Raw genomic sequence first — 27559 nt, 5'->3', positions numbered from 1 at the left:
CTGTATTGTCTTTGAGTTATAAAAAGCACTATAAAATCCTCCAAAATTAAATCATAAAAAATCCGTATACTTTTGAATATCGCCAGATTCGAATGGATAATTTTAAATCTTAATTGAATACACCAAAATTTTAAAAGACTATTTAAAATCTCAATTAAATAACCATGGACTTTTAAAATACAAAAAAATCTTATAGACTCTTAAATGAATACACCCCCCTTAGTGTTGTCGTCAATCTCTCGATCTATTGTTTCTATTTTTTTAATATTTAAAAAAGTTTGTGTACGGTTATTGTTGGAATAAGATATGTCGAAAAAAAAAAGTTAAAAAGGGTGGTGTATTAAGAAATTTGAGGTGTGTATATAAAACTTATCATTTACTAATTAGAGAGTAAGTAACAAATGAAAAAATCAGCCTTAAGATGACACAAATGTCTAAGATGATGTCATATGATACGTAGCATCAATACATTAATTGCATTGTAGAATTTTAGTAAAATTATACCCAGAAAATAACACTCCACAAAGCCTCTTAACCAAAAATTCCAAAACCCAAAAACTTAAGACAAGAAGAATTTCAGTAGGCATTTTTTTTCCCAGTGCCATGGACTCAAATAAGAAGTGAGAGACCGGCTAGAAGCCCAATTTGACAAACCAATCACATAAAGTGTTTAAAGTTAGTTAGCCTAACTTCTTCTATAAAGTTGTTAGTAATTTTGTAATCAGATTAGTAATTAAATAACCAATGAAAATGAAATTCGACCTGTACATTTGCCTCAAAGATCAGATTAGTAATTAAGTTTTGAGATGCATGGACCTATGAAAGTGATGGAACTCCAAACCAAAATTGAGAGCGGCCTAGCATGGAACCTTCATATTTAGTAGGGCTGACATTTTCAGCCGAGACAAACCAACCAACCGAATCCAAGCCGAACCAAAGAAGTTGGTAACCGACACTGCCGGTTAGAGGTGGCAAACGGGCCGCTAAGCACGAGCATGGCACGGCCCAAGCCCGTTAGTGGCCCGGCACGACCCTAGCACGTTAGAATAACGGGCCGGGTTAGGCCTAGAAATATTAGCCCATTGGCCCAGCCCGAGCCCGTAATGGGCCCGGCACGGTCCGAGCACGACATATTTGGGCTGGCCCGTTTTAAACACAAAATTTTATTTTATTTTTAAAAATATTAAAAAACCACAATGATGAGATTTGAATATTAGACCTCCTTATTTAAAATCTCATGACAATTCCACCAATGCTATTTCTTTTATGTTGTCAAAATAGTGAAAAAAAACATTATATCCTTGTTTTGACATAAAGTATTTTTTCTAAATATTAAATATATGTTTAGTTATAAAGACTAATCTCATAATAATACAACTATAAAATGAAGGAAAGAATAATATGATGCTAAATCTTCATTATAATAATAAAGATTAATCTCACAATAATATACTAAAAGCAATATATTTTGAGTTATTTTTTTTTCTTTATTTCTTTCTTGTAGTGGAATATAAAAAATTATTAGAAAACTAATCTTAAAAAGCTAAGATTGAGAAAAACATTGTAGAACTTAATTTATTTGAATTTTCTAAACAGTTAAATAAAATTATTTTTTATTTATTCAAATTAAGATTTTAAAATCGTGCTTTATAGTGGATCAGCACGAGCACGGCCCGTTTATTGGCCCGGCACGATATGAGCTCTGGCCATGGGCCGAACCGGGCTTAATGTTTAAGTAAATGGGCCGGCACAAGCCCGACACGATAATAAATGGGCCAGCCCAAGCATGGCACGAAGCACGACTAGGCCCTCTTAAAATGGGCCGGACCTGGCCGGCCAGTTTTCCACCTCTACTGCTGGTAACCGAACTCTTGGTACAGTACAACCGTACCGACTCCACATACACAGTACAGTAATGGTTTCAATTTTCATATATACATGATATACCGTACCATACCGAACTTATGTATAATTAGTTAATTACTCATATTTTTTTAGTATCCCACCTATTTGTGTATGATCTTAAGTTTTGTTCATCTAATCAAATGTTTGTAGAACATACTTTTACATTGTAGGGATTGAATCTCCAACTTAACAAAATTTTAATTCAATATTTAATACTAACACGAAGAACTTTGCATGAGAGTAAAGACACTATAAGAAATGAATAGATAGAAAGAAAACATATGCCTTCACAGATTGGAGAGTAGGCATGAAACAAATTTGAGTAAGAAGTTCAGAACCCATACCACTACACAAATCTTGGATTAAAGCATTCTTCCCCTCTCATTATGAAAATACTGTTTTTTTATTTTTTATAAATAAGAGCTGGTGCGGCTGCCCTTAAGCCTTCATTGATGAAACCGATGAATACAAAAGGGGGGGGGGGCATAATGCCTAAACCTCATATTACAATACACCTCAAGAAGACCTCTCGAATAATAACAGGAGGCTCCACAACTAAAATGTATTCGAACTCGCACCAAATAGCAAAGAGCACCGTATGGACGACTCCATTTGCTTTACAATAATGGTGACATATCGGAAAGTTAAAGCAATGTCATAGAACCAATAAAATAGATGCTTTCCCAATATGCTGACGACTGGAAAGAAATCCGCCGACACGATATTTCATCATGCCATTAGGAGGTTGCACCCAATTCAAGATTTGTCGCCTCGTTAGAGCAAACAAGGCATACTGAGTATGTAGCCTGGTACCGAGCCTACAAGCCCTTGCCAAGAGTTGGCAGAGATTTATTGTAAAAAAACTACGCCTAAACCTGAAAATGCTGTTTAGAAACATCCAAAAGTGATAGAACCCAAACAATTTAGAGTCGACAACTCTCTCCTTAGAACTTAGCAATATACAGGAAAATCAATTTTTCTGGATAAATTTGGAGATGAAGCAAGAGAGAGAAAAGTGTTGACGGCAAGAGTTGCAGACTTGCCGTCAGTGGTGAAGGGACAAAAAACCAAATGGTATGCAAGATGATGTGGCACAGTTCTAAACCATTGGATTCTATTGATGGTGCAGATTTTATGAAATTTATAAAAACTGCAGAAAAGTCACTGTAGAGGAGCTCTATCCAAATACGACTTTTCTAGGAGTGTTCACATTGTGAACAAATAGATACACCTACCTCCATATTGTTACAATCTACCTCCATTAATTTAGTAGCTGAATTCCACCAAATAAATCTGTTCAAAGTTGGACTCCACAAAATCCCTCCTCCACTTCTTCTCTCTCTGTTTCCTCTTAACTTCCTTAAATAACCAAAACTACGACTTTCATTTTTATAGTTTGCATACATATTTATTTCAATTATCTTCCATAATGAATCAGTTGCTGTTTACTTTTGGACATGAAAATATGACCTCCATGGCAATTCATGGCTATTATCAGTAACAAAATGGCAAATGGCTCGCATGCATGAAGATTAAAAAGTGATATAGCCATAAACAAACATGTGAAATTGATTTTTTGTACTCAAAAGACCGGGTCATTTGTTCCTTAGTCCTTACCAAACCTCGGCGAGCATTTTATCGAACACCAAAGACTAAACAATCAAAAAAATCAGCGGCTGGAGTCTTCACCACGCCTGCAACTACATATATAAACCAGAGTAGCCATGGCAAATATACATAGTGAAATTCAGTCCCAATATCATGGAGTCCCCAGATGTCAAACACATCTCAGAATCCTTTATCCAACCTCAAAATGCTTCGGAAGAATCAAAGAAGCCCTTTTACTTGGCAGCCTCTGACCTCGCCATGCTCTCCGTCCACTATATCCAGAAAGGTCTCCTCTTCCGTAAACCTCCAGAAGCCAACAACCCCAATTTTCTCGATACCCTTTTGGCAAAACTGAAGCACTCTCTTTCCCTCGCACTCGTTCACTTCTACCCGCTCGCGGGTCGCCTTGTGACCAAGAAAGAACAAGACCCTCATCTGTACTTGGTCTATGTGGATTGCAGCAATAGCCCCGGAGCCAAATTCATCCATGCTTCTCTTGACATGTCCGTCTCGGACATTCTTTCTCCAACTGATGTGCCCTTGGTGGTTCAGTCTCTGTTTGATCACGACAGGGCGGTCAACCACGACGGTCACACCACGTCGCTGCTGACGGTCCAAGTCACGGAATTGGTCGACGGCGTCTTCATCGGGCTTTCCATCAACCATTGCCTCTGTGACGGAACATCTTACTGGCATTTCTTCAACACTTGGTCTGAAATATTCCGAGCCCAAGAGAACAACATCCCTCTTTCAAAGATCTCACGCCCACCGGTTATGGAGCGGTGGTTTCCAGACGGTCATGGTCCGATTATTAGCCTCCCTTACACAATTTCAGATGAGTTCGTTGACAGATTTGAATCTCCGGAACTCAGGGAGAGAATGTTTCACTTCTCATTAGAATCCATAGCCAAACTCAAATCAAAAGCCAATTCAGAGTGTGAGACCAGCAAAATCTCCTCCTTCCAGGCCTTGTCTGCTCTTCTCTGGCGATCAATTACTCGAGCGCGTGGATTTCCACCAAATCAAGAAACCAGCTGCAGATTGGCTGCGAATAACAGAGCAAGAATCGTCCCACCATTGTCTCCTAATTACTTTGGGAATTCAATTCACCCTGTGAAATCACAACCTGTGAAAGCAGGGGAGTTGCTTGAACACGGGCTTGGATGGGCCGCGTGGAAGCTGCACGAGACTGTGGTGAACCACAACGACAAATGGATTCGTGGATCGATTGAGGCATGGTTAAAGTCTCCGGTTGTATACCAATTGGGTCGGACTTTTGACCCGTACAGTATAATGATGGGGAGTGGTCCGAGATTCGACATGTATGGAAATGAATTTGGGATGGGAAAAGCTGTGGCGCTCCGAAGTGGGTATGCCAACAAGTTTACTGGCAAAGTGACGTCGTATCCGGGACGTGAAGCAGGAAGCATCGATTTGGAGGTGTGTCTTCCTCCGGCTGCAATGACGGCTCTTGAATCTGATGAAGAGTTCATGGAAGCTGCCTCTGTCCCAAGTTATGATTAGTCAAACTGGTTTAGCAAGCTCCGAAAGAATGATGTTGCCATTTTTCTTTCCTTCTTTTACTTTAAATTCCAGTAAGAAGATAACATGATGCGCTACCTAATCTTCTATTTAATTCTTTTAAATTTGTATTTTTAACCATGGTTGTTGGGGAGATTTTTTAGTGCTTCGTTCCTTTTTTTTTTTGATTGGGTTAATTGTTAGTAACTCACACACTCATGCAGTGGTATCCCAGCGCCAGGACACCTGCACTGACATTGCGGCGAAAGCCAAGCAAAGCCAGACTAATCCACTGCACCGCAGACGCACGAACCCAAAGGGTCCCTCAAATCTGCTGGCCACGGGATGGAGCTGAGATTCGAACGCTAGACCTGGGGGTTCCAGACTAGGCCATTCGACCAACACACCACACCACGTGGTTTTCGTTCCTTTTCAATTATGGTCATTGTTTAATATATAGTGTTTTACTGTTGATCGTATGGTAGGTTTAGATAAATTTTATTATTATCTCTCTTGGTGACTTTCCACATTTTTACCTATAATTTTAAAAGGATTAATTTCAGTTTACCCCCCCCTGAGGTTTAGGGGTGTCATCATTTCACCCCCTCTACTTTCAATTTTGAATTTTTACCCCCTAAACTTTTCAATTTCAATCAATCTTGTCCAATTTTTACTGTTCCATCCAAATTGGACTTTAAGTTTGACTTTTGAGGGCTAAAATGGTCATTTCAACATAAAAATTTAAAAAAATTAAAAATAAATTTTTTTTTTCTGTTTTTTAGTTTTTTTTTTTTTTTTGTCTTCAACCTATACACCACAAATTATAATAGGTTTATAAAAACAAAAAAATATTCTTGGTGGTTGAAAGCCGCTAACTGGCCTACGATATTTGTAATATATCTCCGATAAAGTGAAGAATTTTAGAATATATCCACAATAAAGTGAAGAAATATCTATAAAAAATAATTTTACATTTTATCTGTAAATAAATATCTGTATATCCCCAATAAAGTGAAGAAATATCTGTGTAAAATCATTTTTGGTCTGCGATATTTGTGATATATATCCAATATTTATCTGTAAATAAACATCTGTAAAAAATGATTTTACACAGATATTTCTTCACTTTATTGGGGATATACAGATATTTACAGATAAAGTGTAAAATCATTTTTTACAGATATTTCTTCACTTTATTGGGGATATATCCTAAAATTCTTCAATTTATTGGATATATATCACAAATATCGTAGACCACAAATAATTTTACACATATATTTCTTCACTTTATTAGGGATATACAGATATTTATTTACAGATAAAGTGTAAAATTATTTTTTAAAAATATTTCTTCACTTTATTTGGAATATATCCTAAATTCTTCACTTTATCGGAGATATGTCACAAATATCGTAGACCAGCGAGCGGCTTTCAACTACTTAGAGTTTTTTTTTATTTTTATAAACCTATTATAACTTGTGGTGTATAGGTTGGAGACAAAAAAAAAATGAAGAAACAAAAAAAAAAAAAAAAAAAAAGCAGAAACAAAAATAAAAAACAGAAATTTTTTTTAAATTTTTTTTTTTTTTTTTATGTTGAAATGACCATTTTAACCCTCAAAAAGTCAAACTTAATGTCCAATTTGGACGGAACAGTAAAAATTGGACACGGCTGATTGAAATTGAAAAGTTTAGGGGTTAAAAATTCAAAATTGAAAGTAGAGGGGGTGAAATGATTTCACCCCTAAACCTCAGGGGGGTAAACTGAAATTAATCCATTTTAAAATCATCTTTACTACTATAAATAGAGGCCCTCTTTTGGTGTGGAAGAGCTTCACCAAATTTTGAAATACCTATAATATCCTTCAATAATATAATTATCAAATTAAGTTAATAGAATATATAAATAGATAAAAGTGTAAAAATGTAATCAGTCAAACTACCATTATTTTATGTCTAAAAAATAAATAATTGTTTTAGGGAATCAGAAATTGAGAGATAATCGCTGTGTATTCTCATTGATAATAGAGGCCTCTTTATATAGAGGATTACAATGCATAGAGATAGAATCATACAAGGATCTCTAGATTTTTCTAATTGAACCCTATTAACACTAGATCAAGTAACCTAGAGTTTGGATTAAACACAAATAGAGATATCCTTAAACACAAATAGAGATATCCTTAAACACTCCCTCTTGTGTTGTCCAAACGCGGTGCTTCTCTCGTTGCCTCGTTAAAAACCTTGCCGAGTAACAAAAACCCAATGGGACAAAAATAACCTCGGTCGAAGTGGAAAAAGAGCACAACACACCCTTCACGTTTCGAGGTGAACAAGTAGACATCTCCCCCTGATGTCTGCGCCTCCCCCTGATAACTACGATCATGGGAGTTCAGATAATTTCCGAAAGCCAATCCTTGCCACATGTTTCTCAATCGTGGATTTGGGCAATGACTTAGTAAACAAGTCTGCCTCACTGTCCTCAGATTGAACCTAGTTCACTTCGATTTCGAGGAGAGTCTATTGTTGCTGATTATGCTTAGTGTTATCGCTTTTGATGTAGCCTTGCCTCATTTGTTCAAAACAAGCAGTATTATCCTAAATGCTCGTAGGCTCATCTGTGGTAGACTTCAAACCACAATTGTTCGAACATGCGTAATTATGGATCCAATTCATATACATTCACGAACCACTTCGTGAAGAGCAATGATATCTGCATTGTTCGAAGATATAGCGACTAGGGTCTATTCTGTAGACCTCCAAGATGTCACAGTCTTTTCCCATGGTGAACACTTGACCGGATTGGGAATGACCTTTGTGTGGGTCAGATAGATACCCAACATCAGCAAAACCTTCCAAAACACATGTCGTTTTGGGATGGGGATAGTGGACGCAGGCCAGTGTTGGCGGCGTACCTGGTGTGTGATGGATCCGAATCCATCATCTCTTTGTAGGGATAGAACAAGCCCTTATCAATCGTATATCTCAAGTACTGAAAGATATCTTTTACACCAATCTAATGGCGTCGCGTTGGCGCAAAGCTATATCTTAGCTAACAAGTTCATGGTAAATGAGATGTCCGGTCTTGTGCATTGAGGTAGGTACAATAATGCGCCTATTGTACTTAACTAAAGCACTTCTGCCTCTAGCACATCTTCGCCATCATCCTTTCGACGAAGAGGATCCTTTTCAGGATCAAGACTATGGACGATCATGGGGGTGCTTGAAGGCTTGACCTTGTCAAAATGTCTAAGCATCTATCGACACGATGCTCAAGTTCTAAACCGAGACATAATCGCGTTCTCCCAAAATCCTTCATCTCAAACTCGGATTTCAAGTGTTCAGCGGTTTCCCTTAACTCTTTAAGGGCTTCTAATGAAGATCATGTCCAACATGAACCGCGATAGAATCCGAAACTTGTTATAGAAACGCGTGGGCATATCCCTTCCCAATCAAGTAGTCACTTTAATGAGCGTTTCAATCTTATTGTAAACACGCTCCGTGGTCTAGAGCCTCTTGACTTGGGTAAATGAAGTTCACCATGAACCTTCATGTATATTCCGTATCTAGATCCCCATAGAGATACGTAGTGACCACATTTGTAAGCTGCATGTTCAGTTATTCGGAAACTACCAAACTGACAAGGTAGTGGAGTGCAATGACATCTATTACGAGAGAATATGTCTCATCGTAGTCGATTCCAGGGCGTTATGTGAGAAGCCTTGCGCCATAAGGCGAGATTACCATCTCTTTTTCTCATCACGCTTTCTAACGAAGACCCATTAGTCAATAGGTTTTATGTCAGGAGGTGTTAGCATCTCTAGCTCGAAAACCTTCCTCTTCGTTAGAGAATCCATCTTAACCTGGATCGCATCTTTCCATTTAGGCTAAATTTTTCTACGTTGGCATTCATTCATCAACGGAGCGTGGTTCGATATCATTAGACTCAAGAAACTCATGAGCAACGAAATGCGCAACTACATCATCAATTATGATGGAGTTTCTATCCCACGTCTCATGTACACTAGTGTAATTTTCATAGAGCTCTATATTCTCAGGAATAGGTTATGACGTTGAGGCGTCCCCCAACGATAACCATAACCCGGAAGATACTCATGAGACGGATTTTGAGTGTCAATGATCAAAGGATTGGAGTGTGCCAAAGCATCCTTCGAACCTACGGGCCTCCCACGCATCCTAGCTGGGGCCATGGCCTATAACACCAGAGTGCCATTCTCTTTGGCGTTGGTGCCATGCCTACGTCCGTGTAGGGTGGCGCTACGTCCTCTCGTAGGGACGTTCTTCCTTGCAGGCTTGTTTGCAGCATATTTGTGTGATCTCGTCACTTTAACAGGGATCGAGATGAGACATAGTGGGGACAGACCACGAAAATTCCTGTCTTTCCTGCTGAACATCCGTGTTCTTATCTCCCCCTAACGATAGGAAGACTGTCTCATCAAAGTGACAACCCGCAAATCTAGCGGTAATGAGATCGCCTGGCAAGGGCATTAAGTGGCGGACGTAGTTGCCCATTCGTCTGTAAGGACCTATCATAGAGTGCTGTGGCGGCGCAATTAGCACATAAATGGCTCACTCAAATATGCGTAAGTACGATACTTGTACCCAGTCACTAGCTGTAATGCAGAGGTACATTGAGTGGCGGTGGGTCGTAGACGAATTAGCATAGCTGCATGCGATATTGCATCACCCCAAGCGGATATAAGGAGATTGGTGCGCATTACCAATGTCCGGACTATCATCGTAGTCGTTTCCGCAAGACCATTTGGGTGTGTAAATGGGAATGTGATGTCCAACATCAAGCCAATTGCAATATCCATCGAAAGTCTTTCGATGTAAACTCTCTAGCATAGTCAAATCCAATTGACTGAATAGGATGATCTAGGGAGTGAGCCCGTTGTCTTATGATATGTGCTAGGAGTGTAACATAAGCAGCATTTATAGGTGGACAATGGCACGACACGTGACCAGCGTGTTTGCGTGTCAACCAACATCATGAGATATTTAAACGTTCGCAGGTTGGTTGAATCAGTCCATAGAATCCCCATGGATTTGATGTAAGAACAGAATGAGTATTTTCATATCCTTTGAGTAGGACGGTCTCAGTCCTAATTTCCCGAAGGAACTGGCTTTGCAGAATGAGCGAGAGGCCTTAGAAGCGACCAATGATCATCATATCATGACCAGGATGACCTATCCTGTCGTGACAAAACCAAAATCCAAGAGATCTTCTCTCATAACTTTATTGGATTTAATAGCTCGAATAGTGACATAGAGTCCACTAGAGAGACACATAAACTTCTCTAAGATGCGCCTTTGTTCGCAATCGTTAGAGGTATTTGCAAAGGAACTCATCTCCGTTCTCTACATGCGTTTTCGCATGGAATCCATTGGCTATTCATAGGGCTATTTGCCCTAAGAGCGTAGAGAGTTTCTGTGACAGTAATTAAGGTGCCATTTGGCAAGTGGAACTTGGGCTATTCCATGTCCTTGAATTAATATTGATGGCTCAGCCATCGTAGTCACAAAGTAAAATACTCAGAATCAAAATTGAGTCATAATGAAAAGAACTCGAAATTTTATTCATAAGCCAATGGAGTACATCATTGTTTCTTTGATCAAAGAAAGTCTAATCCAATAAACTAGTTAATGCAAAACAATGGTAGTCGTCTAACTCCTTTTGGTATTTCCAATGTAAATGTGACCAGGTGAGTAGAGAGATGTCGGTGGAGCAAAGCTCGCTTAAGTACCACTTATCTCAAAACCTTCCTAGACATCACACTTGCATTGAGTATGCCTACTTTGAAGAAGGACTAATATCATTGGCATCTACTACAAAAGTAATATGGCAATCGCCTACATCTCTTGGAAAAATAAAAAGACTTAATCAAAATCGCCAGTTTCTGGGTCTTGATCCTTATAGTCTTCCACCCTGAGATCGAGATCGCCATCTTGATCTTCTTGTTCCATGTAATTTGCTTCCCTTGCTTCACGATACGTCTTGTATGCGTTTGCAACATTCTGGGGTGCTGTACATGCTTTGGCCCAATGTTCAGTTGATCCACATCGAAAACAAACATCATTATGGTCAGGCTCCCTTGATCGAGGCGCCATTGGGGCGCGATTTGGATGACCTATGATCTTGGTGGCGTTACCACCATGGTCGGAGGCTCTGCCTCTCTCTCTTTTCACACGTTGACCTCCACGGTTCTGTGCACGCCTCTCTCGGCGATTTCCTTCCTCTTTAGGGTGAACATATGGACCAGAATGTCCAGAATTGTCCCTACTCTTAGGGTTTCGCTCCTTGCGTCCTCCATTGGGGGCGAGACTATAGTTAGACTCCGGAATAGGCTTAGTTCCCACGGGTCTAGCATTATAGTTCTTCACAAGAATATTGTCATGCTTTTCAGCTACGTTCATGGCGCCAATGAGTTCATGAAACCTTGTGATAAGTCCTGCATTTACATCAATCCGATAATTCTTTGAAATCATCAGTGCAGAGACGGGGAAGGTAGAGAGAGTCTTCTCGATCAACATCGTATCAGTTATGGCTTGGCCACAAAACTCCATCAGAGACTTGATACGAAGAGCTTCCGAGTTATAATCAAGCACAGACTTGAAATCACAAAAGCGGAGGCTATGCCATCGCACTTCTAAATCGGGAAGCAGGGAGTCACGAACGTTGCCAAATCGCTGCTCAAGTTCTACCCATAGCTTTCTTGGGTCTTCCTCATTGAGGTATTCATTTTGGAGGGCGTCATTCATGTGCCTTGTCATGAGAATTATGGCTTTAGCTTGTTTTGCTTCGAAAGCAGTAGCTTGCTCAATGGAGAGCACGTTCTGACCAGGCTCTTGGATGGCTCCCAGAAGTCCATCAGCCTTAAGATGTTGGCGCACATCTCGGACCCACCTATGGTATCCTGCTCCAGTTGTCTCTAGTGGAACGAAGTTCAACTTGTTCAGGTTACTCATCCTGAAAAAACAACACAAGATTAGGGTTAGTTTTGGAGCGAAAAAGGCTACCACGAAAAACTATTAAATTTCTGAGCGTAGTCGCTTCCAAGAAAATCTGATTTCAAGAGGGGTTTTGGATTAGATCGAAACAACGATGTATGTGGTCGATCGTTTTCTTCTCAATAAACTCTAAGTTTGGAGGACTCTACAAGCTCCAAGCTTGAAATGAGCACGAACCCCCACAGTTCGGCATTTGGTCTCCCCTATGTAGAAGAAAGGGGGGTAGAAGAAGGGATGTTGGAAGTCCCCGAGAAAAGAAGAAGAAATTAAAAAAAAAAAAAAACTTCAAAAATGGGAACTTTTAGAAAAAAATTACCTTAAAGTGGCCGGAAAACTTGACTGAAAAGTTGGCCGGAAAATGTCGCCCGAAAAGTGTTGACCGGCTGTTAATCGGAGCGTTGACCGGGGTGATGACGTGGCATATCGGAGTTGACGTGGCAGTGCGGCGCTGACTGGATGCTGACGTGTGCTGATTGTGTGCCTGCGTGGACGCTGACGTGGCAGCTGACGTCAGTGGGCCGCGTTGCTGGGCTTCTGGCTGCAGGGCTTCCGGGCCTTGGACTTCTGCTTCTGGGCCTTGGGCTGACCGGAGGTTGACGTTGACTGAAGCACAGATTCAGGCGACGGTTCGGTGGTTCGGTGGTTCAGGCGGACGGTTCACGTGGTTCTAGGCCGGTTCCAGTGGTGATTTTTCGTCTCCGGTGATCTGGGGTCCGGTTGCAATTGCTGGTGAAGTTTGGTAGCAGTAGGCAGGGAGGAAAGCTTCGAACTGGACAGAGGGACTTTCGCTACTTCCGGTGGCCGGTTCGGTGGTTTTCCGGCCGGTTTTGGGGGTGGGGCCGCCGGTTCTGGACTCCTGGAGTTGAGATCTTCAAGGTGGGCGGCGGCGGTTTCTGGGATTTGTAGGCTACGAATTTAGGATTTCAGGGTTAGGGCTTCGTGCTGATAACGTGTTTTAGGGAATCAGAAATTGAGAGATAATCGATGTGTATTCTCATTGATAATAGGGGCCTCTTTATATAGAGGATTACAATGCATAGAGATAGAATCATATAAGGAAAGAGAATCTCTAGATTATTCTAACTGAACCCTATTAACACTAGGTCAAGTAACCTAGAGTTTGGATTAAACACAAATAGAGATATCCTTAAACAATAACAACTATTCTTTTTAGTCGATCTATTTTTCATTAACATCATAATATCACCCGAGAGAAACGCGGGCACGTTGCTAATAATAATAATTTCTTTCCTAGCTTTGCATGCATTCAACTTTGACCGTTTTAGGTGGAGATGCTTTAGACAGCATTTGTATCTAGTTAATTCTAGTCATTTCATATAAAAAAAATATAAAATAAAAAGAACCAAAAATGACAATTAAGAAAGCGGACACTATGAACTAGTACGTTTTTTTATAAGAGCACTATAGACCGGTATGTTTCTGTCCTCTCTTTGTGATGCTATCATGACTCATTGAAATAGCACAGAGTTGGACGAAGCGGCTGGTATTACTTATGTTTTGCGACCATCGGTTACTTTCAACAATGATCCAAGGGTGTAAAATGGCACAAATTGACCAAACACCTCGAATAAAGCTCGAATACGGACTTTTAGGGTTTACTGCTGTTGGTGCCAATTTCGGCATCAACGAGTCAACGGAAGATCCGTTGAAATCCAAGTGTAAAGTAGTAGGGTTGTTTTCTTCAAGTGGGCCTATCTTTTCCTTCGATTAGTTTGACTACATGAGTAGCTTTGGTCGTCTACTTGCGACTGAAGGTATGCCCTGGTGGTCCTGTGCCTAGTCTTAGTCGTCCACTTCTTATGACTGAATGTATGGCCTCGGGCTTCTTTTGCCTGATGTTGGGCGTCCAAGCTCCCTTGTTAGGTGAAACAAATAGTTTGGCCTTGGGCTTCCTTTGCTTGATGTTAGGCCTCCACGCTCATTTGTTGGGTGAAGCTAATGGTCTTGCCCTAGGCTTCCTTTGCTTGATGTTGGGCGTCCAAGCTTCTTTATTGGGTGAAACTGATAGTCTGGTTACAGGCTCCCTTCACTTGACGTCTCGGGATTCCTCTGCTTGACATTGGGCATCCAATATGTGGCTTGGGCGTATATCAACCTCCTCTTAAGCATCCAGTCTGGCTTGGGCATACTATATCCTCCACCTGACGTTGGGCATCCAACTCCTCGAGTTAGCGGAGCTCCATGGAAAAGACCTGCAAATGTGAAGAGATGGAAGGTTATCGGAGGACCAGCCTAAGGCCAGCCAAACACACTCTGATGCCTAAGTTAGATAAGTGTGTTTGAACATTTGTGGAGATTGGAGAAGAAAGAATGATGCTTAAGCATTTTGACATAAGAATGAAGTTGACATGTCAATAGAGAAAGAGAGATAAGAGATTATGCATTTTGGCATAGCTTTGGGAGAGAAGAGAGAGTTTTTTGTCCCCCTTTCTGCTTGTGAAGAATTGATATTTATAGGAGAAGGAGTAGTTGAGGTGGAAAGGAAAGGTATGGGCTCTTCCCTAAAATCGGGGTGTCAACCCTACTTTCTACTTACTGACACTCCAAAGATGGGCTAACAGAGTTGGTACGTGACAGGTGTCACGACTATGTGGTCTCGTCCCCTCACATCACTCTTGGGCCATGCTGATGGACCATACTTGACATCAGAGCATGACACCTAGCCTAGTAGGTAAGAGTTGGCCCTTGATTTCCGCTAACTATCACTACCACAAAACTAGGCAATAGATACCATTGATTCCCCACGTTTGAGCTAATGGTGACTGAGCCTTTGATTCTTTGACTATTAGAACATGACCATAGGCCAGCGATAGATTGCAAACGGTTCTATTAACTGTTGTGATCCACGATAGCAAACATTGGTGACAAACAGTTGCATCTGTCACCGATGATATTGTTTATTAATAAACTAAATAATAATATAGCTAGCTGATCGCTTTTCATCCCACTAATTTAGTGCTATATTTTGTTTTTTGCAACAGAATTTAGTATTATTCATCCCCCATTCTCTCTCTCTCTTTCTCTTTCTCTCTCTCTCTCTCTCTCTCTCTCAGCAGCTAAACAAACAATGGACAACTCGAAACTCTCTTGCTCTCTCTTTCTTCTTCACCGCCGTTTCTCAAACTCCGGTAACCTGCAACACGACCTACGCCAATGAATCTAGGGTGAGCTGATCTACAAAACCCATATGGCCATACGACAGGAAGTTAGCTAGCGCGCCATCACCAACGGTTTGCTGACCCCAACGGCTGCCGATCGTGTTTACTTCCTCACGTCCCCCATCTTCTGCAAAAGGGTTCCACCTTTCTTTACTCTAAAGTTTATTGTAGGTATAATTGCTTTAGATTTTAGGCTTGTTTCTTTCTGCCTGGTTGAAATTTGGATTTCATTATGGAATCATCGCTAGAGGATTTTATGGATGTTTTAGGGTGTTGCATGTTCCTTTGGGTGAATCTGAAATATTTCTTGTAATTGAGTATTTACCTAAAAGCATAAGCATCTACGTTAGTTATTAGATGATATTTTTCTTGACTCTTGTCTTTTAAATGTAAGTCCTTTAGTTCTGAAATGTCGGAAAGATTTCTTTTACCATTTTCAGATATAAGATAAGGAGAATTGTGGGGTTTTTTTTTTCTTTTTCATACCTAATCTATTGGTTCTAATTTCTAAGCTTACTACTCTGTTCTTTGGTAGCTGAGAAAATTGATGGAACACAAAGAAAGAAAAGATTTCAATATATTTTAGTAAGCCAAATGTCAGAAATTGGATATAATTTTAGGTTGCTATCCTTATTACAATCAGTCTTAAGTTTTACCTTTTAGGTTGCTCTGTGTTTTCTTTCATTACCATATGTGGTGGATGATAGGAGTCATAAAAGAAGTCTTTATACTGTAACTAGTCCACTAGTTATAATCTTTCTTGAACTCTGAATCCAAAACGTAGTTTTGTCACGAATTAGGTCTCCGTGGAACTTAATCATGCAATGATTCTATAGTTGTAGTGTGCACACACTAGTATGGTCCAGCATGCATGGATACATTTTAATATTTTTGAAGTGTTAAAATGCGTTTTGTTTCTATTGCAGATGGTTGAACCAATGTTGAAGGCTGCTATGTATCCTTTTCTATTGGTTACACATAGTAAATGTATAGTATTATAAGATGGAAGAGAAGATTTGAAACTTGATGGACTGGTTTGATTAATGTTGCTATCCAACTGACTATAAATTTTTCAATATTTCCAAGGCATCCAAATCTCATCTAAGACATAAGTTTCATAATACTGCAGTATTGTCTATTTTATTTACTTGGTAGTCTTGGAATAAAAATCTTACATATGAAGACCACAGCTCTCCAGAAGACTTGTAAGAATTTTAGATGATATTTAGTTTGTGATGTAGTGTCCTTTTACTTTCACCTAATTTGTTTTGTTGTTTTGTTGCACCATGATTGTTTTTAACTTTGCCAAAGGCTTATTACTATGCTATCTTCCACTAATTGGGAAACTTTCAGAAACGAGCATGTGTTGTTTCTATAATACTTGGGTCTTTTAGCCTGTATTGAAATATGCATTATGTGGGTTTGTTACTCTTGACTTTTCTACAGTCAGATATCTACATTGCTGGCTTGATCTTTTTTCATGGGATTCTCTTTGACCCAAAATTGCACGAGTTCGAGTTTTAGTTCCACAGGTATTTCCATGACCCTTTTCCAATACGTATAAAGATAATATGGACAGAGTATACATCAAGCCTGGTGGGTACGTAATCACTGATTTGTGACATATAAGCTTGTCTGATCATTTCTTACTATTAAGTGCTGCACTCCATTTATAATTCCAGAATCCTGAGATTGATCTGCTGACTTCTCTCTGACATATTGTAGTTGTCTTATAATAAACCATGTTACAATTCTTCTTTGTTCAGATGGTTTGAAAGGCAACAATCTCTACTATGTAGGTTTATGTGTTACATTGTGAGTCTTCAGTTATTCTTTGACCTTTATATGATGTTTCTGGCAACTACAAGTTTAGTGGTTCTGCATGGCTTTATGGGATGGTTTAAAGGATTTGAAGAGTTTTAAAGTTTCTAAGCTCTGTAACAGTCTTATTACCTAAATATTGCTATTTTATGTGATATAGTTATCCATGGAGGAGTAGGGGAGAACACACATATCATGCCTAGAATTGAGGCTGCCGAGAATTTATTTTCTCATTTAAGTGGTTTGATAAGAATTATTGTTATTGTATATTAAATTTTTTTTTTAATTTGAAATATTGGCAGTCACCAATGTTGAGGATGGCAGATGTATATTAAAACAATGTAAAAAATCAAGTCACCAATAAAAATATGAGATTGTTTTCTATTGATGGGGCCCACGGTTTGAAAGTCACCAAAAGAATGATAGTGGTTTCTTGGGTATATGTCACGGCAGCAATGGGCACCATCCCCACAATAGTAACTAGGAGGGTGGCTATTGGTCTACTACACCAATTAATGGTGTCTATAGATCCAATACACACCATTAGTAATGGTGTTCTTAGGCCAGTTTTGTGGTAGTGTATGTCTCCTTAGCAATGACTTTGTCTAAGAGTGATCCTAGTAGTCGAGGCCTTGGCCTTGGAGGTAGTGGCTTCTAAGCTTGGGGGTCGAACTCTTGGTCTTGTGGGTTGAGGCTCTTGATTCCTTTGGATTATGCTTCTCTGGTAGTGAGGTCATGATATGCTTTTGCCTTGCCATCCAAGATGGTGAGTCAATCACATGGTGACTATCCAAGACTTAAGAAGTAGAGGTCCAAGGTTAAAGACTTGAAATACCATGGTTAGGCATCTCACTAGTCATGGTTATTTATGTCTAAGAATTCCTTTTCTTTCTAGATGAAAGGTTTAAGTGCGTTGAGAGGTCAGAGTCCTATGTGGACTCTTTGACATTTCAATGCGTCCTACATAGAATTGGTTGAAAAGTCAAAAGTATTTGTCGAACCAAATTATAACATCAACAACTGCGTCTACATCGCAAGTGTGTTCCGAAAGTGTATCACATAAGTAGCTAATTGCGCCCTATCACTTCTTCCACAAGAGAAAACTCAAGGGGCACGCTAATTGCGCCCTCGCAGTATATTTTTTACCTTCTAAACCCTAAACCTAAATCAAAAGGCAAGCTCACTCCGACAATATGGCAGATTCCAAATCAACAGATGCGTTCCCTCCCGGTTTCCGGTTCCACCCTTCGGAACAGCAGCTCCTCTCCTACTATCTCTCAAACAAGAAAGCCAACCCGGCCATACCCGGCGGCTACAATACGATCAGAGAGCTGTCAGACTTACGAGGGCGCGACCCGTCCGAGTTACAGAACTGGAGTTGCTATTCGTACGGTTACAAAGGGAGGAAGAGGCACTGGTACTTTTATACGGCTGGGGTTTCGGCGGAGGAGAAGAATACCAAGCAGGGATGTTGGAAGAGGAAAGGTAAGGTTAGGGACGTGTTCAGCCGCCAAGGGGTTGTTTTGGGCACCAGGACTAGCTTTGTCTATTACGACGGGTCGCCCGACACAGCCTCACCGACTGCTTGGGTACTCTATCAGTATGCTCTGGCTAATCATGTCGAGGTAATCATATTTACATGTGCCTGCAGTTTCGCTCTGGTATCTATGTATATTTGTTGTCCATTTAGTTACTGGATACTAGGGAGACTTCTTGCTTAGGATACTTGATTTTATATTTTGATCAAGTAATTAATTTCTCTTGTCCAGCTAGCGAGTGAGCTATTGCAACCTTTAGCATTGATTTGCTTATTAGTTGGTCAGTGAAAACACCAAACTAGAGAGACCGGAGATCGGTTTACCACGAATAATGTTGAATGTTGCGATGCTATTATCCTATTTGTGCAAGCTTTGTTAGATATGATCCACAAGCTAAGTCGAATAGTCTCTTTCTATAGTAAAGGGGCCTATATATTCAGCTGTAATAACCCTACTTCTTCCGAGACAATGACATATTTTGATTGGCTTATACTATGTACGTTCAACCGTGGTCTTGTAGGGTTCTTTCGTTCTATGCCGAATATTTTCAAGATCAGATAGTGATTTCAATTCCTGCGCTAATAATGATGAACTACTCATGCCCAAGCCTGAGACTGTTTCTACAACAAGTAATGAACAGGTAATGAATTTTAAAACAAATTATTATATCACTAATTAGTATATATACACTCTAAACCATCAGGATGGTGCCAACAAGGCAGTACTTGATCATGATCACATATATTAGCTTACCATCTATTTTAATTTTTGTATTTTGAGTCCTCATGTTCATCTGATCGAAGTGCTGCAGTACACGAGTTTACACATGTACATGCTTAACTTTTCACAGGCACGAGTTTCACAATCGAGGCCAGCTGCTGCCGCTACTCCTAGTCCCATCCAAGCATCTGTTCCACCTTCGAGTTTACAACAGTTTTTCGATTTAACAGGACCTTTGGTCATAGTACGTTCCTCCACCAGCAATAATCTGTTGTATTTGCTATACTTTTTCCTTTTTTCCTTTGTTTCAACACAATCCATTTTTGTTTAGTTGATTCTTTTTCCTTCGACACTGGTTATTCTTCCATCACTTTGATTCCTTTTACATGCATAGCCTACTTATGTTTACTGTATAATAGATGTCCTAAACAACAAACAACATGATCAGATGGAATATAGAATAATTGAGGATTTGAGGCTAGAATGTGAAATTAACTCCTTTTTCCCTGCCTATCTTCTTTTCTCTGATGTAGTTCTGTTATTATGGATCAAGATGTAATGGTTGATTGTTATGTGGTTATATATGCGTGCTTGATTCTGTCTCATGAATTATTTCCTTTTCTTAAAATTAATTATACAATTTGGCATTGGTTTACAGCTGCCGTCATGGCCTGCTCAAGGACCAAGGCCCAGAGGTGCTTCGATGCCATACTATGGTGGTCCAATGATCAGGCAAGGCCAGCAGCCGCCAGTGCCACCACCCCATGTCAGTCCAAACAAAGAACGTACTTTCAGTCTTTCATCTCTAATTTCCTTTTTTAGCTCATGATTTTGATATTTGCATCACCAACCTCCCCCCCCCCCCCCCCCCTTGTTTTATAGAACATAGCTCCTGGAGTTTATCATCTTCCACCTGGTGGCAACATGCCAGAATTACTAGCTCCACTTCCCGGTTACTTTCTACCGCATGTTCCTCCTGTTCAGTCTTTGCCTACAGTTTTGACCACAGCCCTAGTGAATGCCACATCGGAAGAGAGAAGGAATGTAAGTAATTAATCAATTAAGCCTACTTTTGTCTGCATGAATTGTGCAAATATTCAAATGAAATGTATAGAATTTCACCTCTATCAGTACTGATATTCTCTTAATGGGTGCGCAGATGCTTGGTGAGGAATTGTTTCCTCTCGTTGAAATGTGGGAGAAGGACAAGGCAGCTAAGGTGACAGGCATGCTTCTGGAGATGGACAATCCTGAGATATTACATTTGCTAGAGTCACCAGAGGCTTTACGGGCAAAAATTGCAGAGGCCATGGATGTCTTAGCGAAGGTACGTGCCGATGGGAAACAGTGAAACATGTTCGACTCATTCTTAAAAAACGAGGCAACAGTTACCATTAAGTGGTACTCGTTTCGGCACTGTACGTTTTACACTTTACTATACCGGAAAGCAAGACGTACATTTCAACTGTATCTTCCATTAAGCATCGATCACCATCATCCGGTGACTCAGCTCGTTCTGCCACATCTTTACTATATGTCTATATCACATTATCACGTATCAGTATTAATTAAGCCAATAAGGCTTTCTGAAATCCCAGCAATTGCTCTTCTTTGATTATAGTCTAAAAATCTATAATTTAACACATGAAAGATAAAAATGGTAAATATAACAGCAAATTAAATTGAAGAAATTACAAAACAAAAAAGATCTTAGACGTTTTGTTAAGAGCAACTCCAACAGATTCCCTATATTTTTATTTTTCTTTACTTTAGGGAAAAATAAGTCTCTTTTGCTCCAACAGATTCCCTATAACTATCCCTATTTTAGGGAAAGTGAGGAAAGAGAAAACCAAATTCCCTATATTTACAGCAAACTCTAAAATTTTAAGGAAGAATATGGAGATTTTAGAGATTGTTGTAAAATAGGGAATCTGTTAGAGTTGGAGAAAAAAAAAAAGCTAAAGCTTTGACTTTTGCTTCCCTATAGTACAGAAATTATAGGGAAGCTGTTGGAGTTAACTGCAATGGAGTTTCTATTTTTTTTTTTTTTTGGAGTTGGCAGTTTAAATAAAAAAAATTGCTTATTAAACAAAAAGTTATTCATAATTTCATAAAAGATAAACATTTTTTAGATAAATTACTAAAACAAACTCTTTTTTTCAGAAATACTAATAAAAAACTCAAACAAAATATTATAGACACAAATAAAGTATAAAAATAAAAAATAAAAATGGCCAATTGACACACGCGTGAGAGTGTGTTAAGAGGCTAGTGTACAATCAACCTAACTACATTCCAGACTTGCACTAATAATTTCCATTCAACCATTATGTATATTGTCATTCTCTTACGTATCGACTTTTCTTTTTCTTTTTCATATGCATATGGTGTCTACCTATTTTCAGTCTCCCATAGTGCAGTTAACTTTAAATTAACTTTCTTTATAATTCATCTAAGCCATATGTAAACTTTTTGGCTCCAATTTCATATTTTTATGATTTTTTGGAAATAAAGATAGAAATATCTATCTATACATGGACATCAAGGTTTTACAAAAAAGACCAATATTGGTTCCCATGAGATTATAACTTTAAGATTTTTTTTGGATCGGATAACTTTTATTCTTTTGATCATCTATATGCATAGATTAAAGAAATTTTCATCCAAGATTATTAATCTCGACAAAGTCCATCTTGTTGCAATAGAAATGAACAAGAACAAGTGATGTGCTCATCATAAAATGCACTGATCTTGCTTCTTAATTGAAAGGATAAGTTCTAATATGTAATACATTGTATCGTGTAAAAAAATAAAAAAAAGAATTCTCCCATCCAATTCCGACGCGGCTTCAAAATACGACACAAATGTTCAGTTGACAATTGATTTTCTTAAGAGTTTTTCTATTGGAACCTCCAAATTTACTCACTTGACCTCTATGCTTTTTACACCTCTTATCAAATTTTCAAATACTAAATTTACTCACTAAACCTCACTAAACTTCCTCAAATAACCTCACTCATATAATTTGCAAACAAATTATTATCTTTAAAATACAAAATTTAGTCATTTCAATGATTTAATCACTCTACAAATCTTAACTAAATATACATTTCTTAATCAAACTTGAGTTTCAAAAATTAATGTCTAATCAATGAGAAAATGCCATGACCTATTATGTTTTTTTTTCTTTTTAAATTTCTATTTTAGCTGTGCAAAAAACAAAAACAAAAAAGAAATCATTTTTTTTTATTCTCAAAAAAAAAAAATCATTCGTTTTTTTAATGTTTATTGTTTTTTTCTGTATTTTTTGTACCACATGATTAATTATTTAATTTTTTTTTGTGTAAATATAATGGATTGACTTAGATTTAGGTCATAAATCATAAGAGGATTTATTTTGTTTTCCCTCACCAATATGTGTTCAACATATATATCATACATTTTTATGTCACATGATCTTAATCATATTTTTAATTCTTATTAAATATATATGAATGCTTTAATGAGTATGTAGTGAAATTAGAAAATGAAAATAGATAAGGAAAATAATAAGGAATACAATCTAATATTATTGAATTGGAAAGTCTACATAAAATAAATATAATATATTTTTGGTATAATTATTGTCCTTAATAGTCATTTTATAGTAAGTTATATATGTCATTTAATAATTCATAATAGAGTGAGGTCAGCTGAGCAGATTTGGAGGTCCCAATAGAAACTCTCATTTTCTTAAACTCAAAACTCTGTCCCTACGACAGGTTATGCACGGCATCGTCCGACCTGTACGGCTGGCATAGGTGGGAGTAATTGGAGCAGAAAGACCGGAGTGTAGAGCATCACTACACTTCAACCCCCAGAAGGCTTCAAGAGCACGCTACTCCTCCTCCTCTATATAAACCCCTCTCCCACTCTCAGATTTTTTCTTTGTTCCCCCAATTCTCAAAAACCTAAAATCCCCCATATTCTACATGGGCGATGCCAAAGCGACGTCGTATTACCTCCCTCCCGGCTGCCGATTCTACCCCTCCGAGGAGCAGCTCCTCTGCTACTACCTCTCCCACAAGAACGGCGCCGGCCAGGCCAGCTCCGGCAACGGTGGCTATGATTTGATCAAGGAGCTCGACTTGTACGACCACGACCCCTTTGATTTGCCCGACTATGCCTGCTACTCGTACGGCCACGGCGGACGGAGGCGGCACTGGTACTGCTACACGGTGAGGGTTGTGAAGGAGCGGCGGGCCAAGAGCGGGTATTGGAGGAGGAAAGGGAGGGTTAGGGACGTCGTGGGCCGCGGAGGGAAGGCCGTGTTGGGCCGGAGGAGTAGCTATGAGTTTTATTTGGGGAGTTCGCCCAAGACGGCGGTGAGGACTGACTGGGTGCTCTATCAGTATGCTCAGGTTGATCACGTTCAGGTAATTGTTCGCATTTCAATCTTTATTATTCTGTTATTGTGTTTCGGAATTGGGAATTTTGTTTGATTTCTTGAATTTTGATTTGGAAGGTGGAATTGTTTCGGAACCAAGCTGGATGATCTTAAAGGGCAAGTCTTTTAGTGTTCTAGGGTTTAGGGTTTATGATTATGAAAATGTAGGTGGTTTTTATTTATTTCAGGTTGGGGTTTTCTCTCTCTAATTGCTGTAGTTACGGGTGTGTTCTGCTTTGATGATAATTTTCAATCTTGATGAGTGAGCGTTGATTTGTTAGCTATAAAAATATGGAATTTTGTTTTAAATCTTTAATTTCATATAGAAAAGGGGAATTCTTTCAGAACCATGCTACATGATTGCAGAGGGGGAGTTATGGTCTGTTTTATGATCTTGTTATTGGTTAAATGAAATCTATGTGTGATTCTGATTTGCTCATTATATGATTGGAGAACCTAAATTTTCATCTCTAATGAGTTGTTGAGAATTTAGTTTTGTTTGCGTAGTGGTTTAGTTGTTGAAAATTGCCTCACTCGGATGTGTGAGCGTGCATGACGGAAGTAGAATCTTGGACTTTAAAGTCTCCTAGGCAAAATTGATTCTTCATAGTTTTCCATTGTCTTTCAGTTTAGGATGTGGACATGCAAAGGGTGAAGTTAGTAGGAGCCTTTTCAGTTTTGAACTCTGTAGAAAGCTATTCAGTTTTCAAATGATGTATATGTAACCATACTTTTGTTTCTGAGAGCATATTCTTTGTTTAATTGTGGTCTTATTCTTTCTTGGAATTATGCATTTTGTTTTAACTGGTACAACTGATTTTGCCTTTACCGCATTGTGATGGCATGTGTGCAATACGAGTAAGATATTGTATGTCTGTCTACTTGCAGGCCTCTTTTGTCCTGTGCCGAGTATTTGTCAGATCTCAGGGTGGAACTAGCAAATCAGAGAATGGCTTAAGTTCTTGTGCTGAAGAAAGTGTTTCCACAGTACGTCACATTGGAATTCAGCATGGTGGATTTTGTACTCCTCATATTGTTCCTGAGATTCACAGTGACAAATCTGTGCCTAGGAACACTGACAAGTCAAAAGATCAAATGACACTGGAGACTGAAGTTGATAAGCAAGTCGAGACTGGGCCTCTATCAAGTATTCAGACTAATGAACAGGTAATGCATTACAAACAATTCTCTTTCCACTTCAGTTATGATACTATCACCATTTACATGCGCAATATACTACTGTCATCAACAGTTTTTTCACTAGAATCTGATGCCAATAAGTGCTTCATCTCGATCCTTTTTGTTTAATTTTTGGTTGCCATTTTTCTTTCCTGATCTTTCAATTTTCGCCACATTTGTTTTAAAGTATATTGTGTTACCACTTTGTAAAAAAAAGGAATTTTGCTCATCTGTAGTGTTGTTAAACATGAGTTTGCATTAAATCATTTCCTTTCCCCCTGTCAAAGTGCATATATTTTTTTTTTATTTCTCCCTAAATTCCTCAAACTTTGACTGAAAAGTTTTTCCTTGATCCATGACTTGTAAATTGTCATTTTGGATCCTTATAAACTTGCCAGTATATTATTTCAGTACACTTCATGTCACAAAAGTATTGAATTCTCTACCGTCAGATGTTGGCAATATTCAGATTGCTTTTGATTTGAACAAGGGAGTCCGTTTTACTCACACTACAAGCTGTCCTTTTTATGGCATTCTTGCCTTAGCTGTTCTAACTTATAAAACATCTCCTGAATTAATTTGGATTTCTTTCTGTGCCATGCAGGTGCCGTCATCTATGCTTGGTGTTGGTAATCCATTGTTGCTTGATGGTTTGGCCACCGAGCATTTACTATCCCTTATAGAGGGAGACTTTATAGAGTTGGATGATCTCATCGACTGATCATTCGATACTAATCTTAAAACAATTGGATCGGTCTTATTAATCTGTGATTAAAGATTAGCTCACAAATAGGTGAAGGTTTACCTTAATTATCAGGCTAAAATAGCAGCTGAAGCAATTATTCTGAGGTGCTAAATTTTGAGTTGTACAATTGTTCTCACTGTAAATACACATCCAAGGATGAGAAGGGAAGACTAAGAACATTAATTTAATGGTTGTGAAGTTCAGAGGCAGGATCACCACCTGTAAAGGTAATTGGTGCATACATAATTGATTCTTTGCACTTTATTTTCAGTCCATTCAACGGAATATTCACTTTTGTTTCGGTTTGGTGATGCAGATTTGCTCGTGCCTCAAAGGCATGTTTTCACTGGAATTAGAAGAGTAGAAAATGTCTGATGATGATAATTCTGATATCAACTTTATTAGTATCGGCTGCTTCATTGAGCTACACAATCCTGCTGCCTTTGTATCTACGATATGCAAACATTATGGAGACATCAAGTTTTCCATCACCTCTAGTGCCTTCCCTTAGCGAAGGATCTCTGATTCTGTTTCCCATCTTCTTTTTGTTATTGCAGAGATCGATAGACATATTATCAATTCTGGGTTTTAAGGAATTTTCAGTCCATGGTGGCATTCAGTTAAACGAATTGTACTTTATTTATGCCATTGACAGAACTATCATCAGTTCTGGGTTTTAAGGAATTTTCAGTTCATGGCTGCATTCAGTTAAACGAATTGTACTTTTGTTATGCCATTGATAGAACTATTATCAGTTCTGGGTTTTAAGGAATTTTCAGTTCGTGGTGGCATTCAGTTAAACGAAATGTAGTTTTATTATGCCATCTCTTGAGTCTTGATGCAGAGTGTTGGGAAATCTCAATACATAATGCTTTCTACCTTTTAATACTCGAGTGCAATTTTATGAATATTGTGTGTGCGCTTTGTTTGAACAATTCTCTTCTTCTAGAACCAATACATGTACTAGAATCTTATTCTATCGAATATTGACCTTTAGGTTTCGCTAATCTATGATGTTAATCATGTTATAGAAATTCAAGAACAAGGGTCGTTTGGTAACTCACAACTCCATTGATTGGGACTTGAGGATTGAACACTATTGCTAATACTGAAACTCTGTGATTGATAAACTTTAAGCAGGAGCTGTTCAAGTCAAAAGCTGACTAGTAGTAGAACCATGAATGATTTGCAATTTGTCCACTTTGACAGGAGGTTGTGTTTGATAATTAGTAATTACTTCTCACCTAAACCTTGCTAGTGGACCTTGGTAGATGGTTTGGTTATCACCTCTAATTTTCTCCTCCTTGGTAATTCAGATGAATCATTATTGTGGTAATGTTATTGTCTACCAATTTCATCACCTTGTCTTGAGCTATTTTAGTTTCCTTGGAACTCAATTCCTTGCTATGAGGCAATCTTGCTCCCCCCGAGTTATTATAACAGCTGCGGCTCTGGACCAGTTGACCTCTCCCTATTCATGTGTTTAGGTACAAAAAAACCTGGAAGGATTTGTTTTTCCATGTGCATTATCAGATTTGGCCCCATATGCCCACACAGCTTTTAACATTGTGCTATTCCAATCCTTGTTTTTGCCGCAGGCCTTTGTGAGATCATGGGTGTTGCTCCCTTTGAATAAATTTGATTCAATAACTACATCACCCACCCTTCAGAAGAAAGAAATTAAGAGAGTAATTGCAGAGGTTTAGGTGCCATACATCTCCACCCACCGCAACCTTAGCTCTCTGTCTATTTTCGGTTTTTCGTACTCGATTACCTCCCTAATATTTTGGAACCTAATCATGTTGGGAAGCCTTTTCCCACACCTATATTATTTATGAAGAAAAGAATACGTCCCACTAGAATTGAAATAAGCCATTATAGACTGT

The 27559-nt window shown here is 38.8% G+C and overlaps 3 protein-coding genes across 3 annotated transcripts; all 3 read left to right on the top strand.

The window, feature by feature from the left end:
- The first annotated feature begins 3515 nt into the window (after positions 1 to 3515).
- Positions 3516 to 5524, top strand: LOC112174785 (uncharacterized acetyltransferase At3g50280). Its single transcript, XM_040507999.1, has 2 exons — positions 3516 to 5108; positions 5259 to 5524. The coding sequence occupies exon 1, from the start codon at positions 3667 to 3669 to the stop codon at positions 5035 to 5037; it is 1371 nt and encodes a 456-aa protein (XP_040363933.1). The 5' UTR covers positions 3516 to 3666; the 3' UTR covers positions 5038 to 5108; positions 5259 to 5524.
- A 9633-nt stretch (positions 5525 to 15157) lies between these two features.
- On the top strand, positions 15158 to 20848 carry LOC112171798 (protein CUP-SHAPED COTYLEDON 2). Its single transcript, XM_040507657.1, has 9 exons — positions 15158 to 15415; positions 16171 to 16199; positions 16691 to 16776; positions 18266 to 18690; positions 19124 to 19243; positions 19454 to 19567; positions 19982 to 20089; positions 20206 to 20367; positions 20483 to 20848. Exons 3-9 carry the CDS (start codon positions 16725 to 16727, stop codon positions 20672 to 20674), a joined length of 1173 nt encoding a protein of 390 aa, XP_040363591.1. The 5' UTR covers positions 15158 to 15415; positions 16171 to 16199; positions 16691 to 16724; the 3' UTR covers positions 20675 to 20848.
- Positions 20849 to 23120: 2272 nt separating this feature from the next.
- On the top strand, positions 23121 to 26474 carry LOC112173294 (NAC domain-containing protein 72). Its single transcript, XM_024310904.2, has 4 exons — positions 23121 to 23738; positions 24638 to 24916; positions 25533 to 25900; positions 25990 to 26474. Exons 1-3 carry the CDS (start codon positions 23295 to 23297, stop codon positions 25647 to 25649), a joined length of 840 nt encoding a protein of 279 aa, XP_024166672.1. The 5' UTR covers positions 23121 to 23294; the 3' UTR covers positions 25650 to 25900; positions 25990 to 26474.
- The last annotated feature ends 1085 nt before the right edge of the window (positions 26475 to 27559 follow it).

This window comes from Rosa chinensis, chromosome 6, assembly GCF_002994745.2.
Source record: "Rosa chinensis cultivar Old Blush chromosome 6, RchiOBHm-V2, whole genome shotgun sequence".
Lineage (NCBI taxonomy): Eukaryota > Viridiplantae > Streptophyta > Magnoliopsida > Rosales > Rosaceae > Rosa > Rosa chinensis.
The sequence above is the reverse complement of the archived record's forward strand: the minus strand, read 5'-3'. Positions and strand labels throughout refer to the sequence as shown.